A 27,111-nucleotide genomic window follows, 5' to 3' on the forward strand; every position below is an offset into this window, starting at 1 on the left:
CTGCTCCTGGGCAGACGCACGCGATGAAACAAGCCGCCAGGTCAGACATGCTGAGTCTTTCCCGGTAAGACCGGTGCACACACATTATTAGAGATGGGTTGATTGGGATATCAGAATTAGCCAGTAAGGGCTAGAGCTAAAGGGCCAAGCAGTGATTAAAAGAATACAGTTTCTGTGTAATTATTTTGGGTAAAGCTAGCCGTGCGGGCGGCTGGGGTGTTGGGGACGCAGCCCCGCTGCTCCTATTACTACAGGCTACTCTTCCAAAAGACTCAGGTTTAATTCCCAGCACCCACATGGTAGCTCATGCCTGTCTATAACTCCAGGGGATCCAGTGCCCTTTACTGGCTTCTATAGCATCATGCATGTGTCTGGTGCACAGGTGCACATACTGTAAGTGTAGAAGAAAATTTGGAAGCCTGGAGAGCTGATTTAATGGGTAAAGGCACTTGTCACACATGCTTGGTGACCTAAGTTTGGTCTCCAGGAGCCATGTAAAGGTCAAAAGAGAAAACCGATTTCACTGGGTTTTCCTCTGCCTGTAACTTACATGTATGTTTGCAGTATATACAAAAGAGAATTTTAGAATGATTAGTGCCTTCTAAGTATTGACTCAAGTATTGAGTTTTTTTTCTCATTTCTAGGTGGTGATTAGAAAACTATATAGTTCCTTCTCGTTTGACCTGCCAATCTGTAATCTGAAATGTCATTTTGTAGCACTTATTAAAAAACTGTAATTTGTAAAAAGCAAATCTGTAATCCCAACACTTGGATTGCTGAGTTGGGAGAATTACCTGGAGCTACTCTGAGATACTGAGTGAAGACTTGTCTAAGGGAGAAACCATAATTCATATCATAGGATTAGAATTAGCAACACTTTTCATATAATTAGCTTCTAATGAGTTTTGAATAATTTTTTTCAGAACTCAGATTCTCTTTTGTGAAGAAATGTCATGGGTAGCTATAGTGTTTGTTTCACAGGACAACACTGCCCTCACGGATGTCTAGTCAGCATTACTATATAATGGTAAAAATTAGAAACAAATTAATATCCAGCATTAGGAGATTAGTTCCATAAGCTCCCTGTTTATACATTGAGAAATTTAGCTAGGGCTGGTGAGGTGATTAGCAATTAAAAGCTCTTCCCACACAAATCCAGTGACCTTAGTTTGATCCCATATCCCACCATGAAAGAAGAGAACCAACTCCTCAGATTTATTTTTTGGCCTCTATACATTCGCCATGACACAGGCATACCTGTACTCATATCCACCCCAATAATTAATGCAATTAATTTTTTAAAAGGAAATAATATGTGAACATTCCAAAGCATATTTTAAATAAAGGCAGTTCATTAATTTGGATAGACAAAAAGTGGCATTTAAAACAATAAACTCTATTCAAAGACAAATACTAGGATATTAACTATGATAAACTTGATAATTTCAAAGGTCATTAATGTTTGGGCTTTTTTTGTTTTTGTTTTAATGTATTCTTAGGCTAAGGAAATTAGCATAATATACTTTAGCCATTCAATAGAAAAACATCCATAGAAAGATAATAGTTTGGCCATCTAAGGTGACCTCACAGGTGTTTACCATTCTTAGATCACAGCTTCTTGACACATTGGTGCATGTGGGCCCAGTGTCTCTCGTCAGTGCCACTTTCAGGCACTCCGAAGCCCTGCAGGAGATACTATGTCTCTGCAGTGCAGAACAGTGTGTCTCTGCTTAGAAAGTGGAGCACGTGTTTCCCATAAAATAAGGGGATTTTCCTGGCTGCAAAACAAATCTTCAACCCCTTGAGGGTAGTATTACTCCTAATAGAATAGATGCTAGCTAGTCCTGCTCTTTACTTAGCCTAAGGTAGTCATATAAACAACATTCCCAAATCTCACTGATTTTTGACAACCATGTGTAGTAGTTAGATGAATAAGTAGTTGGGTTTGCTTCTCTGTATAATAACCTAGACTGACCTCAGACTCGGTCCTCTGCCTTGGCCCCTTACATGCCAGGACCACAGAGGTGTGTGCCACTGCATCCAACTTCAGTTGATTTTTGAGTGTAAAGATACAGTAAATTAGATGTGCTGTTTAATGCTACATTATAATACTAAGGGCATGAATTTTGTCTCATTCTTGATTTCAAGTCAGTGTATACTTTTAATATGTTTTCACTCATTTTTTATGTTCCATTTTTGTATCTGTGGTGTGATGTCTGTATGTGTGTGCATGTTTTTTATGTATATAGAGATATACATATGAAAGTTCAAGACTGAAGTCAGGAATCATCTGCCATCTCTCTTCCACTTTATATATTGCGGCAGGCTCTCTTAACCACACTGAGAACTCTGGGATTGCCTGTCTCTGCCTCCCATGGCTGGAATTACAGGCAGGCCATCATGCCGCCTGGCTCTTACATGGATTCTGGGATCCAGACTTTTGTTTTTGACACTTGTATGGCAATTGCTCTAATCACTTTTTCCCAGCATTCATTTAGTTTTAATTGAGATACAATTCTTAAACCTTCTATTCTGTTTAAAATCAGTGCTTTTATTAGAGTTTTCACAGAGTTGTAGAGCATAAGCACAATGAAGGTCTTGTTCTTCTAAGCTGTAGTTTTTAGGGATAAAGTCACAGTGAGAAGAACAATACCTGGTCCTCCATAGTTCACTATGCCTATATTCGTAGTGGGAACTTGTTTCCTGCCGTGCTGCACTGTACATTTATAGCTTTTGCGCTTTTATTAATATGACCTAATCGCTCTTCTTTACTTCCTCAGTTACATTACTTTGTTCAGAACCACTTCACAAGTGCAAGAATGGCTTTGGTTGGACTTGGTAAGTCTGAAATTGCCTTTACTTGCATGAAAGTTTGTTTCCCAAAAGCAAACCCTTAAACTGTATGGCATATGCATGGGATTGAACATTTTGAAACTCTTAAAAAGACAGTATAAATAGGGTTTTGCTAGTTGTTTGGGAAACAAATGAATTTTGCTACTTCCCTTATAGACTTGACAGTATTTGCAAATTTTGTGACAAAGGTAAATTTTTATAAGTAAAGAATGTCACTAATAACTAAGAAAATTTTAATCTGAGATTGGCAAAAATTAAAAGGCTAACACTTCCCAGTATTACCTAGGATTTGGAGAAATACATGCTGTCGACAATTATTGGTATGCTGAGCATGTGGCTTATGTTTTAACACAGTGCTCCAGAAGCAGGTAAATCTCTCTGAGTTTGAGGCAGCTTTGTCTACATAGTGAGTTCCAGACCCAACTAGAGTACATATTAAGAGTCCATTTGAAAACAAAAAGAATTATTGAAGTATAAATTAACGTTCTTTGAATATATCTATTAAAGGTTCTTTATCTCGGATACTATATAGCCCCTTATCAAGAATGTGGCTTGCAGATACCTTCTATCGCATGAGTTGTCTTTTCATTCTTGGTTGTCCTTTGATATAAAGCACAATATTCTAACAGGTATTAGAAACACATTAATGTCAATTAGAATGGTATTGATTAAATAAATGATCCATCCATAGAGTGGAATATTTTATAGCCATTTCTAACCACTTAGAAAGATACAAATTATGGAAGACAAGTTAGAAACATTAAAGAGATAATACCACTTTTATAATAGGGTTTTGGTATGTAAGTGGTAGAGCGTGTGTTTATCTTATTTGATACCTTAGATTCGGTGGCTAGCACTGAATTAAAGGCATGTGGATCTCTGAGGCCAGCCTTGTCTGCAGAGTGAGTCTCAGGACAGCAATGGCTACAGAGAAGCCCTATCTTGAAAAACAAAGAATAAAGGGGAAAGACAATGAGCATATACTATTAACTATACAGGAAAACATCTAGATGAATATAATAGTTAATAACAAATTGTAAATTGTTACCAGGAAGAATGGTATTTTGGCAAGAAAATTCATGCTTTCTTTGTTATTTATCAACTTTTGGGTTTAAAAAATAAACTTTTGGGTTTAAAAAATAATTTATTAGTATGTATGTTATATGATTATATATTATATGTTATTAGTATGTATGTTATATGATTATATATTATAATAAATATGCATACATAAATCCATATGTATGCACATATAATTAGCAGCCGAATACATGCCACCAGCACCACGTGGGTAGAGGTCAAAGACATCTTTGTAGAGTTGATTCTTCCCGTCCACCCTTAGGTGGGTTCTAGGAATCCAGCTCTGGTCTCAAAACTAATGCAGTGCCTTTGCCTGCTGAGCTGTCTGGAGGCCTATATTTGCATTTAATGATTACATATTTTAAAACAAGGAAAAATATATGCTTTATAATTATAAAAATATTGACTCTTTGTTTTTGCTTCAATTGAAATAGGTGTGAGTCATTCTGTCCTAAAACAGGTTGCTGAACAATTTCTCAACATGAGGGGTGGCCTTGGTTTAGCTGGTGCAAAAGCCAAATACCGTGGAGGTAAGTATTCTTTCTCCTAGACTTAATAACATACGCCATTGGCATTTCTCTACAGAAATAGCATGTTGGAGCAGTATTGGCTTGATTGTTACCACCAAACCATATCAGTACAAAAAAAAAACCAAAAACACTAGATGACTCAGGTATTATGTTAAACATGCTTTGAGTGGGAAAGACCAGACAAAGCACAGACCCTAATCTTAATTCATTAGTACTATGTCATAGAGAATGCTGGTGAATAAAACCAATGTAATAAAACTACTTTTCTTACTCCTCCCTCATTATATGATCCCAGGTGAAATTCGAGATCAAAATGGAGACAACCTGGTCCATGCTGCTATTGTAGCAGAAGGTGCTGCCATTGGAAGTACAGAAGCAAATGCATTCAGTGTACTTCAGCATCTTCTTGGTGCTGGACCACATATCAAGAGGGGCAGCAATACCACCAGCCTCCTAAGCCAGAGTGTTGCCAAAGGAAGTCACCAGCCTTTTGATGTGAGTCCAAGCAGTGAGTCCAAGCAGTCAGTATTTCTGTTTTAGCTTTCAGAAACATATTACTTTGATATAATTTTGTTTGTCTATTATGATAGTCTGATTTTAAAATTTAAAATGAACAATTATAAGCTTGATTGGGTGGCTCAAACCTGGTATTCCAGCAGAACGAAAGGGAGGGAAAAAGTGCTTACTTCACAAGCATGAAGACCCAAATTCAATTCCCAGAAACCATGTATGAAGGTTGAAGTGGTAGCACATGCTTATAATCCTAGTGCTGGGAGGTGGAGACAGGTAGGTCTTGGGGACTCCATTGTCAGTCTGCCTTTCCTACTTCATGAGTTCCAGGCCAGTAGGAGACCTAGTCTGAAAAAACAAGGTAGTCATTGTCTGGCAGATGATACCCAACTTTGTTGTCCAGCCTCTACACATAAGCACATATGCACAGTTATGTAACATGAGGGCCAGGCTTGTTGGGGTTTTTGTCCCACCAAGTCCCCCAGCCATTTAGTCCCAGAGAAAATCACACAGAGATCTCCATAAGTTAAAAAACTGATTGGCCTATTAGCTCAGGCTACTTATTAGCTCTTATAACTTATATCAACCCATTATTCTTATCTATGTTAGCCACATGGCTCGGTACCTTTCTCAGCGGGGTAGCTCACATCTTGCTTCTTCAGTGGTCTGTGCAGAACTGGGGGAAGAGCTTCCTTCTTCCCAGAATACTCCTGTTCTCATCGCCCCGTCTCTACTTCCTGTCTGGTTGATCTGCCTATACTTCCTGCCTGGCCAATCAGCATTTATTTAAAACATAATTGACAAAATACAGACAATTCTCCCACACCACAGTTACATACAAATACATTAGTTATATAAAGAACAAAAATGCTTATAAAAGAAAGGCTTCATTTTCCTTATTTCCCTAGATTCTAATTCTTACCTTCCTTTCTGTTCCTGTTCCTGAGACTGCTTTCTCAGTTTTGCTGATCTTTGTTTTCCAAACAAGGGGGGGGGGGGTGAAAAAACAATGAATTGTTTACGGACATAGCCCTCCAGCTTAAGATTAAATTTACAAGAATGATGACAGTAAGAACAGAAGGCTCAGGGCCTGAGAGATTACTCAGTGGTTAAGATCACTGGCTACTAAGAGGACCTGGGTTCAATTCCTAGCACCTCCATGGCAGTTCACAGCTGTCTGTAACTCCAGTTCTAGGGGATCTGATACCCTCACACAGGCATCCATGTAGGAAAAACATCAATGTACATAAGATAAGAATAAATAAATGATTTTTTTTTTTTTTTGATTTTTCGAGACAGGGTTTCTCTGTAGCTTTTTGGTTCCTGTCCTGGAACTAGCTCTTGTAGACCAGGCTGGCCTCAAACTCACAGAGATCCACCTGCCTCTGCCTCCCGAGTGCTGGGATTAAAGGCGTGTGCTACCACCGCCCGGCAATAAATGATTTTTTTAAAAAATGTTTTGAAGTGGCCTGGAGACATGGCTCAGCGGTTAAGAGCACTGGCTGCTCTCCCAGAGGTCCCAGCAACCACATGGTGGCTCACAACCATCAGTAATAAGATCTGGCACCCTCTTCTGGCGTGTAGGCATACATGCAGACAGAACACTGTATACATAATATATAATTTTTTTTAATGTTAAAAAAAACCAGAAGGCTCATGATAACGTTTTGGGGGGGGGGGGGGTTGGGGAGGCAGGAAGGACATGGTCTCATGTATCCCATACTGGTCTCAAAACTTGCTATGTAGCTGAAGATGGCCTTGACCACCTAATATTCTTGCCTCTACCTACCAAATAGAAGGATAACAGGTGTGTGTACCATCATGCTATGTTAACTTTTGACATTTTCGTGGCAGAAGAATGCTTTCATAATGTGATATTTGCATCAGGAATGTATGAAATATCAACCAGGCATTAGGTAGCATACACTTGTAATCTCTTGGAAGGTGAGGCAGGAGGATCAGGAGATCAAGGCTAGCCTACACTACATACTAAGACCCTGCCTCAAGTGAGAAAGAAAAAGAAATTGTGAAATGTCAGCCGAGTATTTATAATTCCTTGGCCTTTAGCTGAGTAGGATGTTGCACATTTGTGATCCTAAAACACAGGATGTCGAGACAGTAGGAAGAGGAGTCAGGCAGGCCCATATAGGTAACGAGTCTGAGGCCAGCCCCGACTGCATAACACCCTCTCCTAAAGAAGGAAAGGGACAGAGCAAGAGAAATGTACTTCAGGTGGTAGGACTGAACGTTGGTCAGTTTCTAGTGTAGTGCACAGAACATGTAGGTCTGTGCATCAGTAAAGTCCTCAGTCATATGACAGCTCACGGTTTTGCCCCTCTGTTTAACATTTGAGTGGTAGGAACCTTTTGTATATGATTTCCAAGTTATGCACAAAACAAGCATTTTAGCTTTTAAAGAAATTTTGAAGACTAACTATGAAACCCTTTGAATCTTCTGTGTGGAGCCTTGGGGTTCCCTGGAACACAGTTTGAAATCCTTTGCCTTAAATTTAACCTCCTGTAGGTTTCCTTTCCCTTGGTTCATCATTATTTTCTTGATGTGTCAGTTTTCACCATGTATGTTACTGGTGTTCTTATGTTAGAACATCAGATTAGGACTTTTGTTTAGAAATGAGCCAGAAGTTTGAAGTGTGTCCAGGATTGTTTTAGGATTACAATTAAACTTAAAGTATATTTCTTTTTATGCTTTACATAGACTAAACCAATAGTTTTCAAACTTCATTGTGCATAAGAATCATCTAGAACACAGGTTTGAAATGTGGGCTTTTCAGGCTGCATTCACAGGGACATGAGTTAGTAAAACTGTTTCAAGTCTGTATTTCTTAACAACTTAGGTGAAATATTAAATAGGTTAGCAGACCAGTGACAGGATTCCTGTAACATTTTCCCCCTTTTGTCTAATTAAGAGGAAAAGGTTTACATAATAAAAATATATGCAGTAAGAATTATTGTCGGGTATTGTCAGAAGGGGAAAAAAGGTAATAATAACCTAAACAAAAATGAGACTACATACAAGAGCTATTATTAAGTAAGAAATGTTCAAAGTCCAGACTATTAATTGGCAAATTTATACAGATTACTACATTAGCTGTCCTCTCCTGAAGAATCTAAAGTTTTGTACTTAATATGTCCTTAGCTAGCCAAGTGATGGTAGCACACAAGCCTTTAATCCCAGCACTTGGGAGGCAGAAGCAGTTGGATCTCAGTGAGTTTGAGACTAGCCTTATCTACAAAGTGAGTTCCAGGACAGCCAGGGCTGTTACATAGAGAAAACCTGTAGTAGAAGCTGTAGGCCTGCGTTCCTGCCACCCAGCTCCCAGCCGCCTGGCTAGCTTATGCCCCAAAATAACAACACACAAACTGTATTCATTTAAACACTGCTTGGCCCACTAGCTCTAGCCTCTAATGGGCTAATTCTCATATTTTGACTAACCCATTTTTAGTAATCTGTGTTGCACCAGTCTTACCGGGAAAGATTCAGCATGTCTGATCTGGCGGCTTGCTTCATCGCATCTGCCCGGGAGAGGGGAGCATGGCGTCTGAGCTCACTTCCTCTTCCTCCCAGCATTCTGTTCTGTTTACTCCACCCTCCTATGTTCTAACCTATCAGGGCCAAGCAGTTTCTTTATTAATTAACCAATGACCTTCCTCCATCAAAAACCTGTCTTGAAAAACAAAAAAAAATAAGTCCTTAGCTAAAATTTGAGAGATCAATAACTAACCATCTAGTCTTCAATCCCATCAAAGACTTGAGAAGGGAAATATTACTTGAGTAAACAGGAAGTGTAAGCAAGCGACTTCTAAAAATGTAAGAAATGACAGACACAGCTGGCTGCCTGGACAGTACGCAGGGTTCCTCTACAATGTTGGGGCATCCATTTTTGGCTTATGGACCTTGCATAGCTGACAGATTCTTCTGTGAAGCAGGGAAATTTGAATGACTGTCCTACCTTGTCTTGGCAAAGCTTGGCAGTCTCCTTTCTTGTGTCCTGCTGGTCCAGTTTGGACAGTAACCATCAGTAGTTGAAGCAAGGGCAGTTTCTTTCCCACATGGCTAGTTTTTTCCATAAGGAAAATAAACTCCATACAGAGTTTCTTTGATGCCCATTGTCTTTTCTGGAGTACATTGGTGCTGTCAGGAGCAGACATGTCTCACTGTCTAAGTTATTAAAACATTTTAAATGCTATATTCTGTAGAGCTTTGAAATGTTTGAAGATTATCTTTCCATCTGAAATATATCTTTGTGTATCTACAAAACCTAACATGACTATAAGTTTGACTATTATATAGATAATTAACTGTATTTTTGTAAATCTGTATTTCTTAATTATACATTACATTTTTAATTGAGCTGTATAAGCACAATAATTTGAACAAGAGTAGAAATACACATAACAAAATTAACTTTAAATTTCTATCAATAAACCAAGATCCATATCAGTGTAAAGTATTTTGAGATTAACATTTGTTTTTTGGTTAAAGTATATTCAGTAATCTACCCTTTTTTCTGATCATTTTTATATCATATTCCCCTTTCTTCTAGAGAGACTGACTGTGACCAGTAGCAATTTATAACCAACCTTCTGTTAAAAGAAAACAAACATTTATAACCATTATTTTGGGAACATGGGCATAGTTTTCTAGACTACTTTCTGCTGATAAGGGGTACTGGTCATCTTTGGGGTACCCTGAAAAATTTTAAGAAAATTGTTAAGTCTTGGCTGTAGTGTTTTGTGAAGCTAGATCATCTCAGTCATCAGCCTGGAAGCTGTACTGGATGCTGGATCATCTGGGCCATCATTTTCATTGGTGTCTGGTTCCTTTGCTCTGAAAATATATAAACTTTTAAAAGTAACTACATATCTGTATTAGTACAAGTATAGATTGGTCATTGTACACAAGTCAGTCAAAAATGATTTTTTTTTTTTTTGGTTTTGTTGTTACATGTTTGAGCAGTTTCTTGTAGTTCTTTTAGGTTTGTTTGTTTGTAGCCAGGATTTTCAGGGAGGTCTTCCTCGATTAAACTTGATTTTTCTTAACCCAAAATGAATCAAGAGCCTTTCATTTCCTGTGGAAGGAATACCCTCTCCCCCAGAGTAACATATCTTTTGACTTAAATTTTGAAATCTATGGCCATTAGGCAAAATTTGTATCTAACCCTTTGCCTTTGTTTATAGGAGAAGTAAGGTAAATAGGTGAGACAGTTGTTGGTACCAACAGTAGAATAAAGAAATCAAGTCTATCACACGTTGTAGTCTTTGTCCCTTGACCATATTGTGTGCTGTAATTATGTTTGTACCACCCTTGGTCATCAAGAGAACCTTGGAGTAGCCCAAAAGAGGAAGATGAGCAGCTGTTTTAGGAAGGTTTAAGTGACACAAAACTTTGTAAATCTTTGCAGTTTTGAAAAGGGTAATTTATGTAGAACTTGTCAGCCCTCACCAGATCAAGTAAGTTATTATTTGTCTTGCTTATAAGACAGAGGTGTAAGTCTTTATCAAACCACATTGGGAAAATTGTGATCTCTTCTACCAGGAAAAATGTTATAAAGTTCCATTATATTTTAGGTTTCTGCATTTAATGCCAACTACTCAGATTCTGGGCTCTTTGGAATCTACACTATTTCCCAAGCTGCAGCTGCTGGTGATGTAAGTACAAGCTCATAACTCCCAGAGCCTTTCTCCCATTGCCTTGTCTTTTAGTTAAATGTGAAATGTCCTAAAACCATGGCTTGTCAGGATCTCTATGGTATGATATCATTGAATAATCTGTTATAGGTAAAACTTTTTGAAATGTATATTAATGATTACAGGAAGGGGAAATGCATACTATGGTTCTGCTTAGACGTGTTTTTCTGACATCTGTATTTCAAAACCCGGAAGTGGTCAAGTCTAAGATGCATATTTATGGGTCTTCATTGTAAATATGGTGTTAGTAAGAAGGCTAGGGTGTGGCTCAATTAGTAGAGTGCTTTCTTATAACATATGCGGCCCTGGGTTTAGCATCATCACATAAACTGGGTGTGGTGGCTCATGCCTATAATCCAGCACTTTTTATCCCAGTACTAGGCAGGTGGAGGCAGAAAGATCAAAAGTTCAAGGTCAGTGTCAGCTACGTGGTGAGTTCTGGACCATTCCTGGTCTTTCTGGGCTACATGAATCCTTGTCTTGAAAAAAGAAAAGAAAACTAGTTGAGGTTCTAGGAAGCAACACGATTGCTGGAAGGAATAGCAAGAGAAAGAGAAGAGAAAATGGTATTGAGTGCAAAAGAATGAAAGGCTGAAGAAATATAAGGATATATTTGAGCAGATACAGAAATTAGGAAACAATAAATGGTTCAAATTTGGGAAGAGAGCAAGTATAATCTAGAACACAGGACATTTTAGTTTAGCAACAAAAGCTAATGTTGGAAGGCAGTACTAAGTCACACATGGAGGGTAAGAGAACTTGAAAGTATGAGACTTGGGGAAGTGAATGGTTTAAAGCAGGAAATACCTGCAGCATGTCAGGGTCTCTTTTACAGTGACCATGGACTCATAGTATAGTCATCCTGGTTTGGTTTCTTCATTGGCATTTACTTTCCTAATAGGAAAACCAAGGAGGTAAGTGATAGGATTCATGCCAGGTCGGGGTCATGAAAGTGGGCAAGTTAGAGCAAGGAAGAAGATCAGAAGTTGAAAAGATTGTCAAGAGTTACCGAAGGGATGGTTTGTGAATGTGGGCCAGTTGGAAAAGCTGGGGGCCTGACAGATTGGGAGGAAGTGGGCAAATTGAGGCATTAGAGATCTTGATAAAGTGGGAGGGTGAGGCCAGGGCTTTGAAATTGGAGACTCTGAGGGAATTGTGTAACCTTGGCAGTTCTAGGTTATGTTCAAGTCTGGGGTTGTAACGGCCATGGAAATGGTTAACAGATATGGAAGGGAAATCAAAATCTTAAACTTAAGTGGTTATAGAGAATAAGCCACAGGTCCAGAATGGTCAGGATTGAGGTGGAAAAAATCCTGGATCAGATCCTAATATATTTGGTGAGCATGTGCAAACTTGGCAAGTTAATGCTTGCGTGTGTTCCTAGTAAATAACAGTAACATAGAGTCTGTGCTATCTCAAGGAGGAGGCAGCCTCTTCAGCCAGGTTCCGCCTATGCCACTCAAGGTTTGTAAGAAGCTTGGCTGCATGGAGACTTATCAGTTGTGTCTTTATATATTATGTATGTGTGTATAAGTGCGGCTTCATTTCTCATTGCTGTGACAGAGTCAGCATCTAAAGGAAAAGGCTTTCTTTTGGCTCAGTTTCAGTTTGTCGTAGAAAGGAAAGTGTAGTGAAGGAGTTCCTCTAGATTAAGATGCAGTAAACAGGAACAGAAGGAGCTGGATCCCTTCAGGCCCAGCCCCAGTAGCCATGTCTGTTCACTGTGCAGTGTCCCAAATGCTCTCAGAGTAGCACCAGCTGGGCCCGGGTTCAGACATAGGAGCATCAGGAGAACATTTCACATGAGTCCCTCAACTCTGTGTGGACAGGGACTCTAAGGAGCACATGGTGACCACAAAATTCACAGTGGATACTAGACTTTCCTCTTGTGTTTTTGCCTCATTACAGGCACACTGATTACCTTGGGAGCCCCAGGCTCTGTCCACTGATGACCGGTTTTCACTTGTGTACCATAGGTTATCAAGGCTGCCTACAACCAAGTTAAAGCAGTTGCTCAAGGAAACCTTTCCAGTGCAGATGTCCAAGCTGCCAAGTAAGTTTCTATATTAATTATGTATGTTATGCTTCAGTTACTTAAAAGCTGATTAAAAAGACAATACTGTCTACTCATAAGAATTGAAAAGTAGGCCAGATGGTGGTGGCACATGCCTTTAATCCCAGCACTCGGGAGGCAGAGGCAGGCAGATCTCTGTGAGTTAGAGACTAGCTTGGTCTACAAGAGCTAGTGCCAGGCTAGGCTCCAAAGCTACAAAGAAACCCTGTCTTGAAAAACCAAAAAAAAAAAAATTGAAAAATAAAGAATAGTATTAGAAAGGAAAGGCTATAATTTAGTGGTGGAGACTTGCCTTGCATGTACAGGACATTCTATTCCCAGCACTACAGAAATGACCCTTGTTTTCCTTCTGATGGTTCTTTTTTTATGTTTAATTTTTTTATTTTATGTGTATGAGTTTTTACCTGCATGTATATGCGTAACATGCATGCCTGATGCCCTCAGGTCAGGAGAGGGTGTCGGATCCCCTGGATCCAGTGGTTGTGAACCATTATGTGGGTGCTGGGAGCCAAACTCATTTCCTCTGCAAGAGCAACAAGTATTCTTAACCACTGAGCCATTTCTCCAGCCCCATCTTTTTGTATGCATGGACTCACCATGCCATTCACGTGTGTGGAGGTCAGAAGATAACGTGGAGGAGTTGTTCCCTCCTTCCACTGTGTGGGTTTCAGGAACTGAGTGTGGGTCATTATGTCTGGCAGCAAGCACCTTTACCCCCAATAATTCATTTCCAGTATAGATAATTCAGTTGCCTTTTGAAGATGTTTATAAGGAATAGCAATTTCTTTATGGCATAATTGTGAATTGAGCTTGTCTGTTTTATTAAAAAAATTAAGCTTTTGAATCCATCCATATTTAAGCTATAGGGCATAGAAGTCATCATATTGCACCATACTTTCCTACCTGCTCTCTCCATCACACCCTTCCCTCATTGAGATAAATCCTGGTGGAGAAATGGGATCTGGTGCTGTGTGTGTGTGTGTGTGTGTGTAATTGTCAGTCAAGTGGGTGGTGCATTAAGAGTAAATATTTTTCCTTATAAGTGCCTAGAAAAAAATAAAATAAAAATAACTAAATAAAAATATAATCATAGCCAGACATAAAGTGCACACCTTTACTGCTTGAGCAGAAGAGGCAGGCAGCCATAGTGAGTGCCAGACAAGGCTATGTAGGAACCCTATTTAAAGAAAAGGTAGCAACAAGTAGTATATTCTTTTTCATAACTTAAAAGTTGCTTCAGGATCAAAACTCACCTTAAAGTTTGCATAGGTCTAAGCTATACTCCAGAATCAAAAGGCAGCCTGTTGAGTATGAGTGATGTTTCGTGTACAGCTTTGCTGATGATTAGTGATGTGAGTGAAGACCTTGCTGAACTAAAGTACAGCAGGCTCTTAGCCTGTTTCAAGTACGTTTACTATCTTGCTGTTAGAATATAAAACTGATTCCTGCCTTGTATTGGACAGGAACAAGCTGAAAGCTGGATACCTGATGTCTGTGGAGACTTCAGAGGGTCTCCTGAGTGAGATTGGGTCACAAGCTCTAGTTGCTGACTCTTATATGCCACCACCCACCTTCCTTCAACAAATTGACTCTGTGGCTGATGCTGATATCGTAAAGGTAAGCAAATGATTGATTAACCTTAATGACCCACTTTCAGAAGAACTGCATAAGCTTCCCTGGGACCTGTGTTAGTGCGGAGAGCAAGAGAACTCTTTCCATCATGTCCAGTCAGCCTCCCCAGCAACGTGGGTGCATGTGTCTTCTTATTCAAGGAAATGCCCTTTAGGTTGAGCCATCTTAAACTGTTGGTGGTCAGGAATCAGATAAACAACCTCACAGGTTTCATGGCTGTTTGTTGCTCCTTCACCCACAAGAAGCCCCTTGCCAGTCCTTTACCATGCAGGGTCTCATGGTTTTCTATAGCCTAAGACCTTCTATTGCTAGTTTTCCTCACCTCCTCTTAAATATTATTTTTCCCTACAAGATTGAGTTGTTTGTTACAGCCAGGCATGGTGGTGCATGCTTTTGATCCCAGTACTTGAGAGTCAGGTAGATCTCTGAGTTCGAGGCCAACCTGCTGTAAGAGCAAATTCCAGGACAATCAGGGCAACACAGAGAAACCCTATCTTGAAAAATCAAAAAAGCTACTAAGGTGAACTCCACAGTAAGGATATCACTGCCTTTTCTACTGTAGATGTCTTAGCATCCCATTGTGTGCTGACAGTGGGGTAGAAGAGACGGGCTATTTGTAGATGCTGACCGTGCCTGCATTTCAGTTGGCCTCAGACTCATCTGAACATAATCTAAAAAGTATACTGACGTGTAAGGGCTGTGTGAATCCCTGCTCGCCCACTTCCACCACCTCTCTTGCATCAGAAAGGCTAACCAGGGTAACATAGGAGCTCCTGCTCCACCTAGTCCTGCCCTGTGCTAGTACACTTAATATAACCTTTGAATTTGAAATAATGACATGGAGAATACCAGGGCAGCCAGGCATGGTAACAGATGCCTGGAGCCCTCCAGCATTGTGGAGGCTAAAGCAAGAAGATTGTGAGCTTCAAGCAACTTGGACTATGTCCTCTCAATACTACCACCAACAGCCCCTCTTCCAAAATAAAAAGAACCCCAAGACATAATTTTACTTTACTGTCAGCAGTGAGGGTATTTTGGTCAACTCAGGCCTTTGCCATCATAATACAGAACAAAGTGCGGCCTCGCAGCAGCCATTCTGTCCTGGTTTTAACTGTCAGTGGGTTTTTATTATTTTCCTTTCAGAACTCTCCTCATCTGGAGACCTCCTGCTTGCTTAGTTGGACACGTGATGTTGTTAACATTCAGAATAAAACACTGACCATCTCAGTATTAATTTATGGATAGTCTTATGAAGCTGTATTATAGAATTGCGGACTTAGAATGTCTTGTTCCTAAACTCAAAATACATGGTTTACTACTTGATAATAGCATGATTTAACTTTCTGTGTTTTGTTTAAGGCTGCAAAAAAGTTTGTTTCTGGCAAGAAGTCAATGGCTGCAAGTGGAAACTTGGGACACACACCTTTTCTTGACGAGCTCTAACAAGTGTTTTCTCAACCCAGACCAGCAAACACATCAAAGTCAGGTCTCTTAATTTAACATTCGACATTTTTCTCAATGAAGTACTTAAGAGTATAAATATGGATAGTTATTCCCAGCTTCCCTAAAACAAATAAAGCTTTGTGTGTAAGTGTTTTTCATTGTGTGTGAGTGTTTTTCTTTCTGGACAGTCGGCAGTTGTTTAGTAGATGCTGAGATCTTTGGTTTCAGTGCTTTAAAAAAGACAGTAGTACAATAATTGAGTTTAACAATTCCACCAATTAAGAAATTTCAGGAACTTTTGAGGCTAAACAGCTCTGAAAGTAAAAATTCCAGATTATTGGTCTTTTTAAAATAAAAACAAGTTTAAACTTGCTCGTTTGTGACTAACAACAATCAAACAGTCTGGGTTTTGCCCCCCTTTGTGAAGGTATGTTTCTAAGAAACATCTTCATTTATGTCTGACTTTCCTTCTCTGTGACAGTATTTTTCTCTCTGTCTCTAGCTCACCTGTTTCAGTCTTGTCTCCTTTAAATAATTCTCAGCCCAATATTCCAAGTAAAAGTGTCACTTAAAGGTTGGGAACAGGATTGTAAGGTAAACAACCAGGCCAGAAACATGCAAAGAAAACTTCACCTTAAAGACAAGTGGTCAGCGTTCTGGTGATTGGGTTTGTACTTGATGTTAAAAAGCTGAGTAAATGATGGTGTGATTCTGGGAACATATCTGTGGAGCCTGCTAGACCACAGGGAAGAAGTCCTAAGCTATTACCTGAAGAAAGTCTACGAAGGCTTTTTTCTACTGTCCTGTAAGAGCTGTAGGAATTCTACAAACCTATACATAGTAAGGCACAAAAATTGGATATTTAAAAATTCCTGTGGCCACAGATTTACAAACCAATGCCTAACCAAACTTTGATACCTGCTGACCTTCACCCTGCTCAACCTGTGCACAGTCTTCCAGCCAAAAGGCATCTGAGTTGGAGGAAGCTGTGGAGGATGAGGAGGAGATGACTTTGTCGTGCTCCACCATTGTCCAGTATGGAGAAGGGGCCCTCAGTTTTGTCTTGTTGTCTTTGTGAATTACTACATCACAATTAACATCTTTACCAACACTAATAGTTTGGTCCTTCTTTTTATATCCATGCCATTCTGTGGAGATTGATATCGGTGTCCTCACAGGGTGATTCCAGACTGACCGAGGATATCTGTAATACTTCAGTCTTTTATCTAAAACGGCATCTTCAGGGTCATCTCTGCTTGCAGAAGGCTCATCTTTTGCCTTCTCCTTTGTTTTCTTTGGTGTGCTAAAATGAAGAGTGAATGCAATATATTGTTAATGTTTTAACAGAATTCCCTAACAGAATCTTATAAACTACTTCCTCTTGTAAATTTAAAAAATAAAATATTTAGGGCTAGAGAGATGGCTCAGATAAGGCAGCTCACAACTGCCTGTAACTAGTTCTGGGGGACCCTGTGCCACCTTGCTTCTGTAGACATGCACGCACGCACCCATACACACACACACACACACACACACAATTGAAAATAAAGCCATTGTTTTCTTTTTTGTGAAAACCTAAAAATAAAATTACCTTCATTACTTTCTGCATCATCAAGTGTTGACTAAATGGATTCTGGGTGCTTGAATACTTTTAGGTTCATTTATTTTATGTGTATGAGTGTTTACCTCATGTATATATGTGTGCCATGTGTATCCTGCTGTCCGTGGATGTCAGTTGAGGTTGTCACATCTGGAACTGGAGTGATAAGAAGTCGCCTAACAAAACATTTTATAGCTTTCTTTGATAATCTATAGACATAAGTCAGTACTTTCTTATTCATTGACAAGGCTGCCTCCACACACACTTCCCCCACTACTGTAGAGCTTACCCAATCGTATCTCTGGCTTAAAACATTCAGATCTGCCTACCTCTGCCTCCCAGGTGCTGGGAAGTTTCTCTCTTTTTAGAAGTACCTGGAGAGATGTCTGTTAAAGGCTCAGGATCACATTTTAAAATACCTTTTAATTTTTTCCCCAATCATAAATATAATTCCTGCCTTAAATTATTTCACACTACTTTAAAAGAAAATGTTAAGATTTGGGGGGGGGGGGTGGTAAGACAGGGTTTCTCTGTAACTTTGGGGCCTGTCCTAGAACTAGCTCTTGTAGACCAGGCTGGCCTCAAACTCACAGAGATCTGCCTGCCTCCTCCTCCCGCGGGCTGGGATTAAAGACCAGAACTCTATTCTCATGGGTTATACAGCAATAACGAAAGATAACCCATTACGGGGGAGTCAGGCGATGGTGAGCTTCAAGACTCTTCAGCATGCTAGCCATAAGTAATTCCGACGTTTCTTTTCCCCCAGACAATACTGCACATTCTGCCACTCTCCCTTTTTGTTGAGTCACAGATAGGGCTTTGTACAGCACTCTTTTTTTTAAAGATTTATTTATTATGTATACAGTGCTCTGCTTGAATGTATGCTTGCACACCAGAAGGCACCAGATCTCATTACAGATGTGGTTGCTGGGAGTTGGACTCAGGAGCTCTGGAAGAGCAGCCAGGACTCTTAACCTCTGAGCCATCTCTCCAGCCCTGTACAGCACTCTTAACCCACATCTGTTGTCACCAAGTTTTCAAGGCTTTCCTTTTCGAACTCGCTCCTGTCTGTGGCTTGACTGTTGAAACATGGATGATGCTTGAACTCTGCTATCTCACTTTGCTGTTAGGCCCTGACCTTATTCATCCTGGTGCTCCTGCTCCTGTGGATATAGCTCTCTTTCTAAGAGTTTAAGCGACTTTTCCCCAGGCCGTGGTGGCGCACGCCTTTAATCCCAGCACTTGGGAGGCAGAGGCAGATGAATCCCTGTGAGTTCGAGGCCAGCCTGGTCTACAAGAGCTAGTTCCAGGACAGCTAGGACTGTTACACAGGGAAACCCTGTCACGAAAAACCAAAAAGAAAGAAAGAATTTAAGCAACTTTTCCTAAAGTTTATCTCTTCTAATAATAATGGGATTGAGTGGAGTTTTATTACACACAGCTAGTCTTAAAAGTCTGTGAAAGTGATTGTAAAGGTCTCGGAACTACAGCTGTTTATCTCTGCCACACACACTTCTCCCTGAACAGCCTAGGAATGGAGGTAAAAAATAATCTGTGTTAACTTTTTTTCAGATTCAGTATGTATCCTTGGTTAGACAGTAGCCAAGGGTACATGATATCTAGGCTCTTAGATGATATCTTAGATGATATCTAGGCACTAGATGATAAAAAGGTCCAGCCAGCAATTCAGGGTTAGCTGGAAACAACTGACCTCTACATAGTAGAGATGAGAGGAGTAGCCTTTACCATGTGCACACAGCCATCTGCCCTGAACAGTGTTGACTGAAAGACCCTTTCCTACCTCTGTCCTTCCCTGTCCCCATATATGTTACTAAGATTCTTTAAGTGCCCTTTGTCCAATTGAGGAAGGAATTCAGAATGTGCATGGTATTGTTTAGGGGCATCAGCCATCTAAAAAGTCGCTATTATTAAATTTTGATACTCTGACTTCAAATTCTTCAGTATGATACAAATACTTAAGAGTTGCTGGGCCATGGTGGTGCACACCTTTAATCCCAGCAAGCTCAAGACAGAGACAGACGGATCTCTGTGAGTTTGAGACCAGCCTGATCTGCAAGAGCTAGTTCCAGGACAGGCACCAAAGCTACAGAGAAATCTTGTCTCAGAAAGTTTACACTGAGCCTTGTAGAAATGAACGACAGTGTAAGCATGGCATAGACAGAAGAGCAGCGAGTGTGAAAAGCTGAAAACCCAGAGAACTAGAGGGATGGGGAGGGCCTAATGAGATGAACTTGGAATGGTACCCATCCAGGCCACAGAGTGGCATTAAAAACGGTAAAAGGACTTTGGTATTTATCCTAAGAACAAGAGATCCTAAAGTTCTTAACCTGGAATATGCCATGGTCATATTTGCATTGTAAAAAGGTCATCCTGTGTAAAATGTGAACCAGAATCAAGGACAGGAGTGGAGAGATCAAATGGTGACTTTGGAACAATGGTAGCTGGGGAGGGCGGGGAGAGACGGTGAGTATTGTGATGATACCAAGTAGTGGCAAGTCTTAGTGCTTGTTTGAGGGGCTGATAGAAGAGACAGAAAAATTAAGCATAACCCTAAAATTTGGACTCTTTAACTAGGCAGACTATCCCACTAGGATCCCAATAGGCTTGTGGTTTGGGTATGAAATGTACCCTAAGAGCTCTGGACTGAGCAGTTGGTCCAAGCTGCTGGTGGTATTTGGGGAGTTGGAAGCTTTGGGGAGTAGAGCCTGACTGGAGGGAATAGGCCACTGGGGAAATGTTCTCTGAGAGATGCTGTCCCTCGCCCTTCCCTGGTCTCTGCCATCATGAAGTGAAGCTCTTCAGCCACACATGTCTCACCATTACCATGTTCTGCCAAAACACATGAGAACAAATGACCATTGACAAAACTCTCTGAAATCAAGAGTTATTCTGGCATGTCTTTTGGTCACATAAATGGAGAGAAAAAATAAACTAAACAACTGGCTTTTGATTTCAAGGATAAATTGGGGGGGGGGACATACATCTGAATGGAGATGTGTGGCTGATCTAAGGTGAGTGGAAATAATAGACTGCAAGTGCTCAGTGAATGAGTAGTAACAGGAACCACGGGCACCAAGACGGCCTAGGAAACAGCAGAGCCAAAGACAGCTTTGAGGAACTCGAGTCAGTTAAACACCAAGAGGAAGAACCCAGAGGTAAAAGGAAAAGAGGGAAGACTGATCTCACAGAAAACTGGGGAATAGGCCAGGTGACGGTGGTGCACGCCTTTAATCCCAGCACTCAGGAGGCAGAGGCAGGCAGATCTCTGAGTTTGAGGGCAGCCTGGTCTACAGAGCTAGTTCCAAGAGAGGTTCCAAAGCTACAGAGAGCAAACAAGCAAACAAAAAACTGGGACTATATGTCACGGACAGGAGTAAAAGAATTGGGTAGTTATGAAGAGTCTGATGCTGCTTAAAGGGCAGGCAAAATAAAGGCAAGTTCCATTGGAACCGCCATCTGAAGGCAGCAGGTGATCCGGGAAGAGAGAACGGCTATATTGGAGTACCTGAGATGTGTGTCTCCTGAGGAAATAGAGCTCTATGGACTTCTTCATCAGATTAGAGCAGGAAGAGGAGTGGAGTTAGTGTTTACTTAGAAGGGAGTCTTATAAAAGGGCATGTGTTAGCTGGGTGACACCAACTTAGACGTATCTGGAAAAAGGGTCTCTCATTGAGAAAAATGTCTCCATAAGCCTTGGTATGGGAGGGCCTAACCCACTGTGGGTGGTGCCACCCCTGGGCAGATGTTCTAGATGGTATAAGCAAACTGCGAAAGCCAGTAAGCAGCATTCCTTTACGTCCTCTTCTTCAGTTCCTGCCCTGACTTCCTTTGAACGATGGACTGTGATGTGGCAGTATAAGCAAAAGAAACCGTTTCCTCTACAGATTGTTTTTGGTCATGGTGTTTTATCATAGCAATAGACACTGTTTCTAAGACAGGTACAACTGCTATTGAGAAGGATCCAGACGTTAATGCAAGAGAGAAGAGGAAGTGCGATTCTCAGTTCTGTGTGTGCGCATGCCCCTATGGAGGCCAGGCTGATGGCAGGTATCCCTCTATCGCACTCCACCTCTCTGAGAAAGGGTCTCTCACTGAACTGGCAGCTCACCATTTGGGCTAGACTGGCTGGCTGACCAACAAGCTCTGAGGGCCCTCTTTTGTCCTCCCTGCCACCTCTGGAGTTAGACATATTCCACCACATTCAGCTTTTCCATGGGTGCCAGGGTCTAGGCACAGAAAGCTCTTTACCTACTAAGCCAGTCCCCGGTCCATCTCAACCTGGGCTTTAGGGCTGACTAGACAGACTGCAGTGACAGTGCAGGTAGATTTGGGGACAGAGAACCCAATCACTGACTGCCTTTATAACTAACATTCCCTCACAGGAGGTCCTGCAGAATGTTCTTTGCAGACTGTAGTTCACTAAGCCACGGCAGTGTCACCAACCCTCCTCCCATGGTTCGTACCATTTCATGATTCCCACATTAAACCAGAACCCTGCACGTCACAGGCCTGGGTTTCATAGCATCGCTCTAAAGTAAACTACTTACTATGGGACTGGAAATTTGGTCTCGGGGATTAAATCATACACGTCTTGCCACTCCTGGGGTATGTCAATAAAGTCTCGGTAAGCCTTGATTTGTAGCACTGTTCCTACGGTGATATTTTGCAAAAGCTTTAACAATTCACGGAGGGTATAGCCTAATACGTTGGCATGCCCAACACTAACCAGAACATCACCTGAAAAAGGAAAAACAGTTCAATTAAGATAATGGGGTGAAAAGAGCCATACTGATTAGTGGCTTTATTGAAATAGTTTATGGATTTATATAATGGTTTATTCTGACCAAAGCCTGGCTTCCATCTTAATTTACTAAGGACATTCTCCTCCAGTATTGAATGTTCTCAGCATGATAAAGATGCCTTCCCTAATTTTTAATTGGCATTTAATAGTATTTTTGAGACACTTCTGAAGTTCTTAGCTGGTAAGTTCTTAGCGCCTCTGGTAAAAGGCTAAAACCATTTTAAACCCAAACCATTTAGATTAAAATTCTAACCACTGTCAAATGAGCGGCTATAACTAGTAAAAAGTAAGCCACTTTCCATTCTGATTGCCTGGGATCACCAAGCCCTCCACAGCAAATAACCTGAATTAAGCATGAGGCTTCTCTTGGAGTTTCTGCCCTGTCCTAAAGAAAACTGACCGAATTACTGTATATAGCATTAGATAATTAGCTTCTGTTGATTATGCTTATGATATGTAATGCAGAAACTGTGCTCCTCTTGCCTCTACCTCTTCAGCATATCCCACCACAACCTGCAGAATTGGTTCAGAATACTGAGAGCAGGACCCCCTCATGTAAAACACTCTGTGTGGGGAATTGTGATCGTCGACCAGAGGGCTTCTGGGCACTCAGCAGGCAGAGATAAATACCCTAGCAACAAAAACCTAGGTCCCCAAAATGAAAACTAAAGGGACCAATTATTGACTTGTATGGACCTAACCCATCCCACCCCAGACTCCCACCAGCTACAATAAAGATCTGTAAACTCAACCGGGTCACCCAGCAGTCCTGTCTGGGTCTGACCCTGCACTGGAATGACCGGAACATCCAGATCTCTGGATCCTTTGGTCTCTCCCTGTTCTCCAAGCTTGGTTTTTCAGATTTTGGGGCAATCCAGTCAGATACTGCCCTAAATTAAGTGCCTTAACAATACTGTTTCCTTGCAATAGGGAGCATAAATACTAGCATTCAGCCAAGCCCAGAAGGAGGAATACAGGCTTGCACTTGAAGGACAGATTCAGTCTGGGGAAGTCTTGTCAGTATGTCTCAGTGGGAGCAGATGAAGTCCTGAGTGTATTTTTGACACAGGCAAGGCTTTGTCAAGGACCCCAATACAGGCAAGGCCTTGTCAAGAACCCCAATACCCATGGACGTGGCAAAACCTTCCTTTGGTCCAAGTCTGAGTGTTTTGACCAGTGTGCAAACACTAGCACCTGCAGCTTCCCCTAGGATGACCGCAGCCTGGCTCCTCCTTTACAGAGACCTCCTACTGAGATGAACTAACTCCTCCTCCTTGTGCTGTACCCTCCATCACAGTGAGCACAGCCTACCCAGTCCCAACTTCTCTGTGTGTCTATGGTTCCCTCAGTGTTGGCATGTCCTCATACCTGTATTGCTGTCAGGACTTTATAACTGATACAGAATGCCAGGTTACCTGTATGTGCATGTGAGGTTCGGAGCCCTCAGGAACCCTCATTCCAAACAGGCAAAACTCAAACTCAGGGAGAGGGGGTGAGGGAGAGGTTGGTGCTGGATCCCACTGCAGACTAGCCAGGAGTTACACTGGTCCTGAGGAGTGTCCAAGCATGGCTGGGGGCACATTTCTCTAGGGTAAGATCCCAGTAGAAATGCCTTTCCAATGTTCTAGAAAGTCTGAGGACTGCTTCTGCATTGGTTTTGAGAAGCAAATGAAGATAAAGCCAGTCACATTTTGAGCTGGGCACAGTAGCACAGGTGCCTGTAAAAACAGTATTCAAAAGCCTGGAGGGGGGCGGGAGGCAGGGGGCAGTTGCACAGGCCTTTAATCCCAGCACCTGGAGGCAGAGGCCAGGTGATCTCTAAGAGTTTGAGGACAGCCTGATCTGATGTAGGTGTTTCTATCTATCTGTTGTTTCATTGGTTAATTAATAAAGAAAACTGATTGGCCTGATAGGTCAGAACGTAGGTGGTTGGAGTAAACAGAACAGAATGCTGGGAGGAAGTGAGGCAATCGCCATGCTTCTCCTCTCTGGTCAGATGCCATGGAGCCAGCCGCCAGGTCAGACATGCTGAATCTTTCCCTGGTAAGCCACCACCTCATGGTGCTACACAGATTACTAAATATGGGTTAAAGCAAGATGTGAGAATTAGCCAAGAAGAGGCTAGATATAATGGGCCAGGCAGTGTTTAAAAGAATACAATTTGTGTGTTGTTATTTTGGGTGTAAAGATAGCCGTGTGGGAGCCGGGCGGGACAAAAAGCAGGCCTGCCCACAACTCCTTCTACACTGGTCTACAAAGTGAGTTCCAGGACAGCCAGGACTACACGTGGAAACATGGAAACACTGCCTCGCAAAAACAAAAAACAAAACCACAACGGAAAGGGCTGAGGCAGGAAGAGGGACAGTTCAAGGCCAGCCTGGGCTACACAGTGAGACTCTGTCTCAAAAAGCAAGGCAAACAAAAACAAAAGCTATACTGAGACTAGCTTCAGAATGAAGCAAGGTTTCTCTCAGAGCTACCTGCAGCCTGTGCTGTTGAAACAGCTGCTCTTCCTGCTGCCGTTAATGATAGTAACAAAGTTACCCTCTTAGGATGAGCTCATGGGTCTGATGTTAAAAGGGTGTTTATAGATGAAAACTATGGCTTGACATTCTGCTTAATTGTTGTAAGAAGGTGACTTTTATCAAGAGAATAGAAATTAAACAGCTCAATTCCCTGACCATTCTGGCTTTAAGCCAAATGTGTCGGGGTAGGAACATGATTGCTCTGGCAGGAGATATTAACACTGCCTTTCATCAACACCAATTTGGTATTTATGAACAATAACCTCATAATGCATCTTTTTCTCCTGCTTTAATAGGCTGTAGGAATGACACTGTATAAGCCTGTTTAGACTGCCTGTATTAAATCAACTATGCAGCAGCTGCACCACTGCTGGAAGATAGGTTTTCTTTGTCTCTGTTCCTTCCAACTAGAATGGAAGCTATATATGCATCTTGTGTGGTTAGGATCACATTCGTTTAGCTCTCCACTGTTAGGAAGCACGGGACCTGGACATGGAAAGGAATTAAGGAAATGCAGAATGAATGAATGAATGAATGAGCATCGGTATGGCTAACTAAGTGTATGAAGCCAGCTCATGGCTGCTGTCCACTGTCAAAGCTATATTAATATTTTAAAGCTGTAGTCGTGTCTTAAGACTTTGTACATCAGACAACCACAGAAAACTAATACCAAATTAGCAAAACAAGATAAAACACCAAAGACAAAGAACTTGAGAACACGTGAATGAGAAATAATAGGGTTGGTGGGTGTCAAGGAAATAGCAAATCCCATGATGGCTGTCAAAAATGGCAGAAAAGCAGATTTTGAAACCTAGACACTGAATAGTAACTGGTTTTCATGAAGAGATTTGGTGCCCAGAATATCTGCATTGAAATCTCACTTCTTTCCAGGAGAGGCAGTCTAGCTACACAGAAACACAGAGAAATCCCATTGTCAAAAAAAAAAAAAGCAAAAAAAAAACAAAGAAGGAAAAAAAGAAATTACATTTCTGCTCATTAGGCCATTGGCAACATGGCATGGGTTTTCTAGGAGGTCATGGATTCAAATCTTACCTTTGTCCACAATCCTTATGATATATATATATATATATATATATATATATATATATATATATATGAGGTAGAGAATGATCAAGGAAGACCCCCTAACATCAGTCTGTGGCCTCACACACATACATGCAGAAAAGCTAATCTCTAGAAGACAACTAGCAATATAGAAGCTATAAGAATATTTCTAGAGTACTTGCTTTCAAAGCTCTTCACAATATTTTACCACATCCCAACAACCTAGAACGGAGACGAGATTCTCCCAAGGTAGATGAAGTCACTAAAGCTGCAAAGATTGACTTTGCCAAGGTCACAGAAAGTGACACATCTCAGAACAAATGGCCTGGAGTGATTTTCCCTCTCGTGATTTCATCCCACTGTGTTTCCCCCACTGCTAGCACCAGGGCCCAAAGTTGATATGGGGAAACATGTCTTGCATTAGAGAGAAAATGCATCCCTCCCCCCAAGAGACCTGAGAAATTAGGTGATCTTGATGAAAGCCTTGGCCTTGGGATCTGAGAAAGAGAGTTTTAAATTCCGACTCCCAGGTATAATCCGACAAGCTTCTAGGTAGCTACATAGTTGCATAGTGACTTAGAGCAGAATATACTCCTGGGGCTATTGAGAAAGTGAAAGGAGATCACGGCTCTCCTCGTTAGCTGTGATTAGCACCTCCCAGGAAAGAAGGGATTTTGATGCACAGTCATGACCTGGGAAGTGACGCCCGGTCTGTTTGCCTCCCACTTAGGGGATGAAAGTGAGCCTGGTGAGGAAGGCTCTGCCACTAAGGAAGAGTGAGAACACGCCTGCCTAGAGTGTTACTAAAACCCAAATGAACAGCGAGGAACTGATTTAGTATACAAGTGGTAGCAGCTGAAATTCTCAGACAATGTCACATCCTCATGCTGACTCCCTGAAGGCAGGTGGGAAGGAGGCACGTGGAGACCAGTCACCTGGCTGGAGTATCCCGTCAGTGGCTGCAGCCCCTTTATTGATGAGGTGACTAATCTGGAGGTAAGGTCCATTCTGGATGATGATCAGGCCCAATCCCAGGCTGCCCACGGTGAGTTTGGTCTGCCTCATTTTGTTCAAGCTGTGTACAGACACCTTGGCCTTCAAGCTGGGTCCTTTTTCTAACAGAACAAGAGGAACTTGTTTCAGTCATTTCTCAAGACAATGGCGAGGCAGTGATGCTGTGGAGTTCTGAAACGAGACTTTGGGGGCACTTATGTGGTCATCCTAGTCTTCAGTTTCCTTCAGGAGAATGCGTGTTGTAAAGGGTGTGGA

General features: G+C 41.4%; 2 protein-coding genes across 2 annotated transcripts in view; one reads left to right on the top strand and one right to left on the bottom strand.

Moving 5' to 3' along the window:
- Positions 1-15,983, top strand: part of Uqcrc2 (ubiquinol-cytochrome c reductase core protein 2) — a 32,224-nt gene extending 16,241 nt beyond the window's left edge. The window contains exons 8-14 of the mRNA XM_075972071.1: positions 2,781-2,838; positions 4,368-4,463; positions 4,759-4,958; positions 10,562-10,642; positions 12,658-12,734; positions 14,219-14,372; positions 15,747-15,983. Of these exons, the coding sequence (XP_075828186.1) occupies positions 2,781-2,838; positions 4,368-4,463; positions 4,759-4,958; positions 10,562-10,642; positions 12,658-12,734; positions 14,219-14,372; positions 15,747-15,830 (750 nt within the window). The 3' untranslated portion in view covers positions 15,831-15,983. The remainder of the gene's footprint in view (positions 1-2,780; positions 2,839-4,367; positions 4,464-4,758; positions 4,959-10,561; positions 10,643-12,657; positions 12,735-14,218; positions 14,373-15,746) is intronic.
- A 747-nt stretch (positions 15,984-16,730) lies between these two features.
- On the bottom strand, positions 16,731-26,849 carry Pdzd9 (PDZ domain containing 9). The gene is made up of 3 exons (XM_075974841.1): positions 26,778-26,849; positions 21,999-22,051; positions 16,731-17,133 (listed from the first exon to the last, which is right to left on the bottom strand). The coding sequence occupies exons 1-3, from the start codon at positions 26,847-26,849 to the stop codon at positions 16,731-16,733; spliced, it is 528 nt and encodes a 175-aa protein (XP_075830956.1).
- Between the last annotated feature and the right edge of the window lie 262 nt (positions 26,850-27,111).

Source organism: Microtus pennsylvanicus, chromosome 5 (assembly GCF_037038515.1).
Source record: "Microtus pennsylvanicus isolate mMicPen1 chromosome 5, mMicPen1.hap1, whole genome shotgun sequence".
NCBI classification, from domain to species: domain Eukaryota; kingdom Metazoa; phylum Chordata; class Mammalia; order Rodentia; family Cricetidae; genus Microtus; species Microtus pennsylvanicus.

Coding starts and splice junctions, on each gene's coding strand:
- Pdzd9 (XM_075974841.1), bottom strand. CDS start 26,849: ATGGACCTTACCTCCAGATTAGTCACCTCATCAATAAAGGGGCTGCAG. Junction 22,052..26,777: donor TGACGGGATACTCCAGCCAG/GTGACTGGTCTC, acceptor GACATACCCCAG/GAGTGGCAAGACGTGTATGA. Junction 17,134..21,998: donor ACCAAATTTCCAGTCCCATA/GTAAGTAGTTTA, acceptor TCTTCATTTTAG/CACACCAAAGAAAACAAAGG.